Consider the following 12,220-nt stretch of genomic DNA (forward strand, 5'->3'; position numbering starts at 1 on the left):
ATCGTGCTCTCTCTCCGCAATGCGCTCCCCATTCCTCCAGGCTGGAGCAGGAGCAGGCAGAGAAGCAGACAGCTCAGAAGCAGCTCCGGGAGTCATCGTCGCGCCTGGCAGAGGCCGCTGAGGACGCAGAGGCAGAGCGGGCGGCCCGCGCCAAGGCGGAGAAGCAGCGGAGGGAGCTGGCGGATGAGCTCGAGACCCTGAAGAGCGAGCTGGAAGACACCCTGGACACTACAGCCACGCAGCAGGAGCTACGGTGAGAAACGCAGGGAGAAACACGTCGTCCTTGGAGCTGATGAGGTGCTCCATCTCGGCCCAGACCTGCCTCAGGCTCTTGTCGAGCTCCGCGCAGCCCTCCGTCGCCTCCTCGAGGGCCCGGGCGAGCGCAAGGGCGCGGGTCTCCCGCTCGCGAGCCACCGACTCCGCCCAGTCGCGTTCCTCGGCGACGCGGACGCACGAAGCCTTCTCCTCCACTAGGAGCTGGGCGCGGGAGGGAGGAGGGGAGAGGGAGATTGGTGGGGGGTGGGGGAGGAGAGGAGAGAGACGGGGAAGGGGGAGAGACGGGGGGGGGGGGGATTTTTACTAATATACTGCACTAACCACCCACCCACTCCCCCCTACCACCCACTAACCACGGCTATACAGCAGGCGCTACAGAGAAAGACAAGGAGAGACACACATAGACGGGGAGGGGGAAAGAGATGGAGAGAGAGACGGGAAGAGAGGGAGAGACGTGATGATCTCGCCACCCTGTCCGTTCCGCCATTGTTCAGATTTGTTGTTCCCATCTGTTCCATTTCATTCCGTCAATGTTCCATTCTGTGATTGTTCCGTTCGTCATTTGTTCCATCCCGTGGCTGGGGCAGCACGAAGCGGGAGCTGGAGGTGGTGGATCTGAAGCGAGCACTGGAGGAGGAGGCGCTGGTGCACGCCGCGGCACTACAGGAGTTGAGGCAGCGCAGCGCCGGAGCCCTGCAGGAGGTCACCGAGCAGCTGGAGACAACCAAGAAGGTGCAGTGGTGTGGGGGATTGTGCAGCAGTGGGGGGTAATACAGTGGGTGCAGCTGTGGCAGGTGCAGCTGTGGCAGGTGCAGCTGTGGCAGGTGCAGCTGTGGCAGGTGCAGCTGTGGCGGGTGCAGCTGTGGCGGGTGCAGCTGTGGCGGGTGCAGCTGTGGCGGGTGCAGCTGTGGCGGGTGCAGCTGTGGCGGGTGCAGCTGTGGCATGTGCAGCTGTGGCAGGTGCAGCTGTGGCAGGTGCAGCTGTGGCAGGTGCAGCTGTGGCAGGTGCAGCTGTGGCAGGTGCAGCTGTGGCAGGTGCAGCAGTAGATGCGACTGCAGTGGGGGAATGTGCAGCAGTAGATGCGACTGCAGTGGGGGAATGTGCAGCAGTAGATGCGACTGCAGTGGGGGAATGTGCAGCAGTAGATGCGACTGCAGTGGGGGAATGTGCAGCAGTAGGGGGGTGATACAGTGGGTGGAGCAGTGGCAGCAGTGGTGGTGGCACCAGCAAGCGGGTCCAGCGGTGGTAGCAGTGGATACAGCATCGTCACAAGAAGCGCCGGAAGTTTCACTCCTTTTCTACCTTCTCTCTCTCTCTCTCATTGTCCCTCTCCCTCACTCTTCTCTCTCTCTCTCTGTGTCTACCCCAGGCCAAGCTGAGTCTGGAGAAGGCCAAGGCTGGGCTGGAGGCCGAGCGGAATCAGCTGAGCCAGGAGGTGGCCGCCATCTCCGCCACCCGCTCGGAGCTCGACACTCGCCGCAAGAAGTCGGAGGCGGCCGCGGCCGAAGCGGCCCAGCGTGGCGTCGAGCTCGAGCGAGCGCGCTCCGAGCTGGTGGTCACGAACACCCGCCTACAGGTGAGTCCGCTGCTGTGCTCCTGCTCCGCTTCTGCTGCTCCTGCGCGCTCGGAGCTAGTGGCTTCGAAGATCCACCCCAGGTGATACCGCTCCTGCTCTCTGCTGCTGCTTCTACTGCTCCTGCTGTGTTTCTGCTGCTCCTGCTGCTGCTGTTCCTGCTACTCCTGCTCTTGCTCTGTTCTGCTGCTCCGGCTTCTGCTGGAGCCGAACACGCTCGGAACTCGCGGCCTTAAACCTCCGCCTCCCAGATGATATCGCTGTTCCTGTTGCTTCTGCTCACTGCTGTTCGCTTCTCCCTGCTTTTTATCTACTTCTGCTGCTCCTGTTGCTCCTGCTCACTTCTGCTGCTTGCTTCAGCTGCCTCTGCTCCGCTTCTGCTGCTGCACTTTGGATTAGCTGTGCAGCTTCTAATTGTTGTGAGGCCGGCTTCAGCTCGACCTATTACCCACCCCTGTGCTTTGCACTCTCTTACTGGACCTCTGAGAAGAGAGCTTCATAGCTTATCAGATTCTTAGTCTAAGAACATATTCTGATTTGTGGGTGAGTAAGGTGGGGGTGGGGGTGTGTGGAGCGGCGGTGTAGTTGTTAGCACTAAGCTGCACTACGGACCCGGCGACTCCAAATTCGATTCCCGCTCACGGCCAACACCAGTGACAATTATGGTTCTGGACCTCCCCTAGGTCAACTTGGCCCCAAATGAGTACCTGGTGCAGTGATGTGTAGTCAACATCGCCACTAGGGAGACAAAGGTGCCCACCCCATTGTGTCCCGTTACGGCTTTCGTATGTGCTCCCTAGCAGCACTTGCCCCATAAGTCTGTTACAGGCTATCTTTGTCTTTGTGGGTATAGGGGAAACAGGTGGTGCATCGACCAGTTATCTCAGTCAGTTGGCCCATGGCACCTGGGTCTGTCCTGTAACCTCCTACCAGCAGGCATTCGACACTTCACGTGGCTTTAAAGAGCGTAGGGCCTGACAAAGGCGCCATGGTGACGTCACAGCTACTTTGTGGCGAATGGCGGTTGTTGTTGTTGTGGGTGAGTGTGGATGGGAGTTTGGGTGGGTGAATGGTGGCTGTTGGTGATTTTGTTGTGATGGTAATGATGATTGATTGTGATGTTGTTGTTGATTTCAGGCCGAGCTGGAGTCCGTCTCATCTCAGCTCGCCCAGGCCGAGAGCAAAATCAGCAACACAAACAAACAGAGTTCCAGCCTGGAGACACAGCTCCACGATGCACAGGTTCACTCAGCTACCCACTCACCTACTCACTCAGCTACTCTCCTACTCAGCCGTTCACTCGGATGTTCACTCAGCTACTCACTCACCTACTCATTCAGCTGTTCAATCAGCAACTCACCTACTCGCTCACCTACTCGCCTCATCACTCGGCTGCTCACTTGCTCAGATACTCGCTTGGCTATTCCCAGGCTCAGCCACTCGCCCACTCGGCTGCTCACCTACTCGCTCACCTACTCGCTCACCTACTCGCTCACCTACTCGCTCACCTACTCGCTCACCTACTCGCTCACCTACTGTTGTGGTGGTGGTGATCACGTGCCCCGTGCGTTCTTGTTGACATTGTTGTTAACGCTGCTGTGCAGGAGCTGCTGGCGGAGGAGTCTCGTGTGAAGGTGTCACTGGGCGTGAGGCTGAAGGCGCTGGAGGAGGAGCGAGCACTGGCGACGGAGCGCCAGGAGGAGGCTGAAGCCGCCAAGGCCGCCTCCGACAAGCAGCTGGCAGCACTGCAGGCACAGGTGAGCGGTGCTGGGTAGTATAATCGCTCACCGGCTTGCTCACAGGCTCCTCGAGCCTAATGGCTCACCAGTTCAGCTTCTCACTGAATCATCCACTGGCTCCTACTAACTGAATCGCTCACCAGTTCACTCATCGGCTCGTTAACTACTGGGCCGAATCAATCGTTCGGCAGCTTGCTCAGCTCACCATTTCATCGGCTACTGGGCCCAATCGCTCACAAGCTTGTTCACTGGCTCTAGCTGAACTGCTCACCAGCACACTCACCAGCCACCTGCTCGCCAGCTCTCACTGAATCACTCACCAGATCTCTCTCCACCCCTCTCTGTGTGCCTGTGCATGCATATCTCTCTGTGCGTGCCCTTGCGCAGCTCTCTGATCTCCGTCGCCGCTCAGAGGAGCTGGCCTCCTCGCTGGAGGACTCCGAGTCGACCCGCCGCCGCCTTTCCAAGGAGCTGGAGGAGGGGGGTGGCGCGAAACGACGCGGCGACGGCGGCGCTGGACAAGTGCGAGCGCACGCGCGCCCGGCTCCAGCACGAGCTGGAGGACCTCGGCGTGGCTCACGAGGCGCTCAGGCAGAACGCAGCCACTCTCGACAAGCGCCACAAGAAGTTCGACCAGGTGGGGGGTTGGTGGGGGGTTGGTGGGGGGTTGGTGGGGGGTTGGTGGGGGGTGGTTGGTGGGTGGTTGGTGGGTGGTTAGTGGGTGGGTGGTTAGTGGGTGGTGGGTGGGTGGTTAGTGGGTGGTGGGTGGGTGGTTAGTGGGTGGTGGGTGGGTGGTTAGTGGGTGGTGGGTGGGTGGTTAGTGGTTGGTGGGTGGGTGGTTGGTGGGTGTGTGGTTAGTGGGTGGTTAGTTTGTGGTTAGTGGGTGGTTAGTGGGTGGTGGGGGGTGGGTGGTTAGTGGGTGGTTAGTGGATGGTGGGGGGTGGGTGGTTTGTGCAGTATATATTAGTAAAAATCCCCCCCCCCCCATCTCTCTCCTCTCCTCCCCCACCCCCCACCAATCTCGCTCTCCCCTCCTCCCTCCCGCGCCCAGCTCCTAGCGGAGGAGAAGGCTGCGTGCGTCCGCGTCGCCGAGGAACGTGACCGGGCGGAGGCGGTGGCTCGCGAGCGGGAGACCCGCGCCCTCGCGCTCGCCCGGGCCCTCGAGGAGGCGACGGAGGGCCGCGCGGAGCTCGACAAGAGCCTGAGGCAGGTCCGGGCCGAGATGGAGCACCTCGTCAGCTCCAAGGACGACGTGGGCAAGAATGTACGTTTACGCTCCCCCTCCCCGCCAGCATGGACCGGCGTAGCTCGTCCGGTTTACGTAGTACGAGGTCGAGTGACGGCTCGTTCTGACCGGGAGGTTGGGGGAGGGGGGGGAATGTGGGTGACGAAATTTGACCGGCGAGCGATCTCTAAGACCTGCGAGCTAGCTCGAAAGAACCACGACCGATTTGAATGGGACCAACACGGTCTACTACCCCTCTACTGGCCATCGGTTACAGCTCCTGCTCACGACATTTTCACCATACGAGGTCGAGTGATAGCTCATTCTGACCGGGATGATAGCGGGGTGTCCAGTGTCGAAGTTGATTCGCGGGCAATCAAAGACTCCGGTGCTGGGTCATAAAAAGCATCGCCTATATTTATTTGGATTTTATCATTCAAATCGATTTACCACGTAGCCTTTCGTGACCCAGTATCATCCATAATAAAAACCTATTATGAAATCGATGTTTGTTTCCCTCTCTCTTCCCCCCCACCCCTTCCTCCACCACGTTTCCTTTGGCTCCTCCCCCTTCTGCTCCCTCCTCCCTGCCCAGGTGCACGAGCTTGAGAAGTCGAAGCGGGCGCTCGAGCAGCAGCTGGAAGAGATGAAGACTCAGCTGGAGGAGCTGGAGGATGAGCTGCAGGCCACGGAGGACGCCAAGCTGAGGCTTGAAGTTAACATGGGGGCGCTGAAAACGCAGCTGGAGAGGGACACGCAGGGGCGAGAGGAGCAGGGAGAGGAGAAGCGACGGGCGCTGACGAAGCAGGTACGCAGGGGTGGGGAGACTGGGTGGGGGGGGAGAGGGGGAGGGGAGACGGGGAGTGGGGGAGGGGAGACTGGCAGAGTGAGGGGGGGTGAACAGTCTATGGAGTATTTCAATGGTTGAGCGTGGAATGATTTGTTGTGGTTGCGAGCGGTTGTTGTGGTTGAGTGATTGAGTGGTGTTCCCAATGGTTGATGTAGTGTTTGTTGTCCTTGTTGCTCCACCACCCCCCCCCCAGGTGCGGGAGATGGAGGAGGAGCTGGAGGAGGAGCGTCGCCAGAGATCCGCGGCTGTGGCTCAGCGCAAGAAGCTGGAGGGCGACGTCATGGAGCTGCAGGCGCAGGTGGAGAAGCTGAGCAAGAGCAAGGAGGAGTACGGAAAGCAGGGCAAGAAGATGCAGGTGAGATGCTCGCTCACTCGCTCAATCAACTGCTCAACCATCCACTCACTCGCTCAACCAACCATCCATACATTCAGTCAGTCACTCACCCACTCAACCATACATAATCATTCCCCCACTCAACCATTCAGCTCCTCTCCTGCTCGCTCACTCGCCCACTCAATCAGCCATACATTCGAGCACTCGATCGCTCACTCAATCATCTATACATTCGTTCGGTCACTCACTCACCCACTCAACTGCTCACCCACTCAATCATTCACCTAATCTCCCGCTCGCTCACTCGCTTAATCATCCATACATTTGCTCGCTCAATCGCTCAACCTTCCACACATTAATTCAGTCACTCACTCCCCTACTCTCTCTCTCGCTCGCTCATCCATACACTCGGTCACTGACTCACTCATTGGCCCACCCGTTCACTCGCTCACCTACTCACTTGCTCAATACTCTGTCTTGACTGGCTGTTCCTGCTGATGGTGCTGATGATGATGATAATGCTGCTGCCCGATGCTACTGATGACGCTTCTTATGGTGACGCTGCTGATAATGCTGATTATGCTTCTTATGATGACGCTGCTGATGATGATGATGTTACTGATGGTAATGTTGCTGCTGCTGCGCAGGCTGCTCTGAAGGACGCCCAGAGGGAGGTGGAGGAGCTGCGGTCGGGGAGGGAGGAGCTCATGGGGCAGACGCGGGACCTGGACAAGAAGATCCGGAGCCTGGAGGCAGAGCTGGTGCAAGCCAATGAGGTGAGGCAGATGGGGGGGGGGGGGGTGAGGCAGAGAGGGGGGTGGGACACTGAAGCACTAAAAAACTAAAACTTCTATAAATTGGCGAAAAATAAGAATAGATTTGCATAGCCTTTCTGGTTAATAATAAAACAGAGTTGTTAAGATGGTCAAATGCCAAATAGATGCCCAGTATTGCAATTCCTGCTTTATTTAGCCAGTAAAGGGTATGATCACATTTTATTTTTAGGTTTCCTCATGTTGGATAACTGCCAAAGAGGTCACGCACACACGGGGAGATGCTGTAAATGACCCTTTATTGTTACCCGGGGTAAGGCCTCCACCTGAGCTCTTCAGCTCTCTTTCTGAAGCCAAACCTGGCCATGCCAAGCGATAGCTCGGCAACGTGGCTCGTCGCACAAGGCAGCGTGAAGTGGGGCTATATAAAAACGGAGTTTCACTTCTTGTCGCTTATCACGAGGAGGAATTTCTAGCAGCAGCCAAATGCTCTTTAAATGCGTAATGAAAATATTCTTCTGCAATGTGGAGGGTGGGGTGGGGGAAACTAGAGGGCCCAGAATGAAAAATCTACGCAGTGACCACCACGAGGGGGAGGGAGAGACGTAAACTCCATATACACCGGCTCGGGATAGAACCCACGACCTCCTGTATAGCAGGCGAGGTAGTGAATATTTCACTACCGTGGTTCCAGGATGGGGAGAGAGACACACGCGGGGAGAGACAGAGAGAGACTTGCATGGTTCTCTGCTCCAGGCGCTCTCCACGGCAGAGCGAGTGAAGCGTCTGGTGGAGACTGAGAGGGACGAGCTTACGGAGGAGATGACGGCAGTCAACTCTGCCAAGTAACCACAACATCCACCAGAATCACCACCAACCACTACAACCACCAACACTTCAGCAACCACCTCCACAACAACCACAACCACCACGAACAACCACTCTCCTGATGCCAGAACCAGTCCACCGGGCCACCTGTATTCCCAAGGTCCCGGCAAATATCCAGTTTAGCTTCCCGATAGGGGAACGGCAGCCTCTCTTTGACACACCAGAACCAGTCCACCAGAACTCCTGTATTCCAGAGGTCCAGGTGGTATTGGTCCAGCTCCCAACAGCGAAATGGCAGCCTCTTCTATATACACACACACATGATGTAGTGAGTTCAACTGAGTCGCAGACGTACTCTTTGAGGCAACACATTTATTAACACCAACACAAAGGGGTAACTGCCGCTTAACAGAATAACAACCTATGGTGGTGACCACCAGGCTAACAACACCAATTATACCGTAACCAGCTACAATGGACCAGGACTAACAGCTCGGGTCCAGGTCCACGTGTTGGAGACTCTGTAGAACGTTGGATGTAGATTCCTTCAGGATGAACAACAGCAGCCAGTCCCTCTGGGGGATCCGGCTTTTATCCTCTGCGGTGTTGCTGGCTCTGCCCTTAGCCACGACCACCTTCGAGAATCCTCGAGCAGGATATCCACCCTTACACATGACCACCCCTAGCTCCCACTTGGGGGTCCTGTGTAAACCTAACTGGTCACGTGTCCTCTGGGATCAACCAGAGTGCCATTGCCCTTATTAACTCCATTTCCACGGCTGGCACTCTTGCACCCTATCCTGTAGGGGCTGGCACTGCACGCAGAGCGTGGTGCCATCCACCACTGTCGGTCAGCGCTCAACGAGCCCCTCTAGGGCCGGTACTGCACCCACATCCAAGTGGTGTCTGCGATGTCACTACACTGCACGCCGTGCCTCACTAGGGTCGGCATTACACAGTGACATCCCGCGATGTCACTACACATACACCATAACCTCCTGTGCAAGAGAGGTGTCCAGATGGTACCGTTCCAACTCCCGACAGGAACGGCAGCCTCTCCTTGACAACCTTCGCCGTTGAGTTTGCAGCGTCCTGACGCTCCCCCACCCCCAGGGCTCAGCTCCTGGACGAGAAGCGACGCGTGGAGATGCGCATGACCCAGGTGGAGGAGGAGCTGGAGGAGGAGCAGAGCTCCATCGAGATGCTCAGCGACAAGCTGCGCAAGGCCACGGCGCAGGTGACTGTGGGTGGTGATGGTGATGATGGTGGTGGTGAAGATGATGCTGGGGGATGATGATAACGCTGCTACTGATGACGACACTGTTGCTGCTGCTGCTGCTGCTGCTGATGACGCTGATGATGATGCCGCTGATGGTGCTGATGATGATTAGGACGACGCTGCTGCTGATGATGATGAGGACGACACATGATGATGCTGATGCTGATGATGCCGCCGCTGATGATGATGATGATGCTGCTGCGGATGATGACGATGACATCACTGCTGCTGCAGGTGGAGCAGCTGACGCTGGAGGTGCAGGGGGAGCGCAGCGCGAGCCAACGCGCCGAGACCGCCCGCTCTGCCCTCGAGCGGCAGCTCAAGGACGCTACGGCTCGCCTGGCGGAGGCCGAGGCTTCGGCCCGTACCAAGGCCAAAGCGTCAATAAGCCAGCTGGAGGCGAAGCTCTCGCTACTCGAGGAGCAGCTGGAGGCTGAAACCAGGTGGGGGGTGATGGAGTGGTGGATGGGGGTGCTGGTTTGGGGGGGGGGATCGTGTGAGTCGATTGTCTAGTAGTTGTGGGTAGTGGTGGTGGCTTGCGGTTGGTTCTTGATGGTGGTGGGGGGGTGATGGTGTGTGAGTAAATTGTCTAGTAGTTGATTGGGTTGTGGTGGTTGGTTAGTTGTGTTTGGTTGGTGGTTGTGGTTTGTTGTTGGTTGTTGATGATGGTGCTGGTTGTAGGGAGAAGGGGTCATCGGCTAAGCAGCTCCGTCGCGCCGATAAGAAGCTGAAGGAGATGGCACTGCAGCTGGAGGAGGAGCGGAGACAGGGGGAGGCTCACAAAGACTCGGTGAGCTCACGCTCACGCACTCGCTCACTCGCACTCGAGCCCGGGCCCAGGCTCCGATAATTACTATCTCACCCGGCGTTGGTAGCCGTGAGGCAGGAATCCAACTCTCTTCCACTCCACCCAAATAAACCCCCACCTCTACCCCTCTCTCCCCCCTCACCCCCCAGGCTGAGAAGACCTCGGCCAGGCTGAAGGCGCTGAAGCGTCAGCTGGAGGAGGCTGAGGAGGAGGGCAACCGCGGCGCCGCCAATCGCAGGAAGCTGCAGCGGGAGCTGGAGGAGATGACGGAGCAGGCGGAGGCCACGCGCAGGGAGGCCGACGGATATAAGAGCAAGCTGCGGTGAGGGGAGACACGGAGGAGACACGGGGGTGGGGGGGAGAGAGAGAGACACGGGGGAGAGACACGAGGGGGGGGGGGGGAGAGACACGAGGGGGAGAGAGAGACACGGGGGGGGGGAGAGAGACACGGGGGGGGAGAGAGACACGGAGCGGGAGAGAGACACGGGGGGGGGGGGTGGGAAGAGAGACACGGGGGGGGCGAGAGAGAGAGACAAGGGAGAGAGAGACACGGGGGGGAGGGGGGGAGAGAGAGAGACATGGGGGGGAGGGGGGAGAGAGAGACACGGGGGGGAAGGGGGGAGAGAGAGACATAGGGGGGGGGGGAGAGAGACGGGGGGGGGGGGGAGAGAGACACGGGGGGGGGGGAGAGAGACGGGGGGGGGGGGGAGAGAGACACGGGGGGGGGGAGAGAGACACGGGGGGGGGGGGAGAGAGACACGGGGGGGGGGGGGGAGAGCGAGACACGGGGAGGGGAGAGAGAGACACGGGGGGGGGGGGAGAGACACGGGGGGGGGGGGGTAGAGACGTGGTGGTGGTGATGAGCTGTCACTGTCTCCGTCTTTCAGGGCGATGCCTGTCTCCCAAGAATGAGGTACAGCACACACACGCATGTATGTGTGTGTCTATGTGTTAGTCGACAATGCATGCATTGCATGGTAGTGTCCATGTGTGTTGGTCTACACGTGTGTCCGTGTCGTGCAGTGTCTGTGCTCGTGCATTTCATGTCAGTGTATGCATATGTTCGCCTACACACGTGTCCGTGTGTTATACAATGCATGGCACTGTCCATGTATGTTGGACTACATGCATGTCCGTGTATTATGCAATGCATGGCAGTCTCCGTGTGTAAGTCTACACGTGTGTTCATGCACGTGTTTGTCTAACATGCGTGTACCCTAACACAAGAAGTGCATTGCTATACGTGCATGATGGTGAACATGCGTGTTTGTAGAACACGTGTGGAGTGCACGAGGGGGGAGGCTGTGTGTGCAAGTGGTGCCAGGTGAGAGGGAGTGGCGTGGGCTGTGAATTGTCCTGATGCACGCACCTGTGTCTCCGTGTCTCCCTCCTCCTCGCGCCTCCCTCCTCCCCCCTTTGTGTCTCCCTCCTCCTCCTCCCTCCGTGTCTCCCTCCTCCTCCCCCCTCCGTGTCTCCCTCCACAGCATCGCCACCACCTCCTCCTCTTCTCGCCGCGGGGCCCGAGGAGCGGCTGGAGGTGAAGACCTCTCCGACGACGAGAAATGATTGACCTCCTGACCCTTTGATCCCTTCCCCCTCCCCTCCGAGTCACGTGACTCTTGGACCAAAAAATAGATAATGTTGAGCTTTGCAACCCCCCCCCCCCTCCTGCCCCCCTCCTTAGCCTCACCTCCCTGCTGTGACCCCCCCCCCCACCCTGGGTGCTGAACTTTGCTTCTGGCCCTTGAGGGTTTAATCTCCGTGCCTTGACCTTTGACCTTCACCAGCACCCCACCTCTCTCTCCTATCATTGACCTTGAAATGTTTGAACACTCCCACAGAAGTGATGGAGGTGGTGGTGTCGCAGATTGTGAATGGATTATCAATGATGATCGTGAAGAAGATATTGATAATGACGTCACTGGTTGATGATGATGGTGGTGGTGCTGGTGATGTTACCTGGATTTGAACTGTGAAATATGACCTTGTGGTGATGGTGGGTATATCCATTTATGCTTCCTTGATGGTGATGGTGGTGGTATCGCCTACGTGCATTCTTGTGGCTTATATTTTTAAAAGATTCTGCATTCGCTATGAAAACAAAAGAGAAAAAAAAATTAAAAATGTAACCTTTGGAAACCAACGCATGTCGTCCGTTTTTCTAGTGATGTGATTAGCCCCTAAATCTCTCCACACTGCACCATAGATTCACACTGCACCATAGATTCACACTGCACCGTAGACTCACACTGCACCATAGACTCGGCACTACCCATAGACTCAACACTTCATAGACTCACACCGCACCATAGACTCACACCGCACCATAGACTCACACCGCACCATAGACTCAACACTGCATCATAAACTTCTACTGCACCATAGACTCAACACTGCCCGTACACTCGGCACGACACTAAACTACACTATACACTACACTAACGTTTACGTGACGAACCTTCCTGGCCGTGTCGGGTGGTGGAGGGTTACGACATACTTGCAGTGATCTAATCCAAAAAAAGATTTCTTACAAAA

General features: G+C 57.5%; 1 protein-coding gene across 1 annotated transcript in view; it reads left to right on the plus strand.

Annotated features, from left to right (window-relative positions):
• Positions 1 to 11,824, plus strand: part of LOC144952628 (uncharacterized) — a 40,393-nt gene extending 28,569 nt beyond the window's left edge. The window contains 17 exon segments of the mRNA XM_078883111.1: positions 41 to 253; positions 864 to 1,008; positions 1,646 to 1,852; positions 2,987 to 3,091; positions 3,454 to 3,606; positions 3,976 to 4,068; positions 4,070 to 4,225; positions 4,640 to 4,852; positions 5,409 to 5,621; positions 5,857 to 6,018; positions 6,645 to 6,773; positions 7,527 to 7,615; positions 8,712 to 8,835; positions 9,112 to 9,320; positions 9,559 to 9,667; positions 9,835 to 10,007; positions 11,170 to 11,824. Of these exon segments, the coding sequence (XP_078739237.1) occupies positions 41 to 253; positions 864 to 1,008; positions 1,646 to 1,852; positions 2,987 to 3,091; positions 3,454 to 3,606; positions 3,976 to 4,068; positions 4,070 to 4,225; positions 4,640 to 4,852; positions 5,409 to 5,621; positions 5,857 to 6,018; positions 6,645 to 6,773; positions 7,527 to 7,615; positions 8,712 to 8,835; positions 9,112 to 9,320; positions 9,559 to 9,667; positions 9,835 to 10,007; positions 11,170 to 11,251 (2,575 nt within the window). The 3' untranslated portion in view covers positions 11,252 to 11,824.
• The last annotated feature ends 396 nt before the right edge of the window (positions 11,825 to 12,220 follow it).

Source organism: Lampetra fluviatilis, chromosome 69 (genome assembly GCF_964198595.1).
Source record: "Lampetra fluviatilis chromosome 69, kcLamFluv1.1, whole genome shotgun sequence".
In the NCBI taxonomy this organism is placed as follows: domain Eukaryota; kingdom Metazoa; phylum Chordata; class Hyperoartia; order Petromyzontiformes; family Petromyzontidae; genus Lampetra; species Lampetra fluviatilis.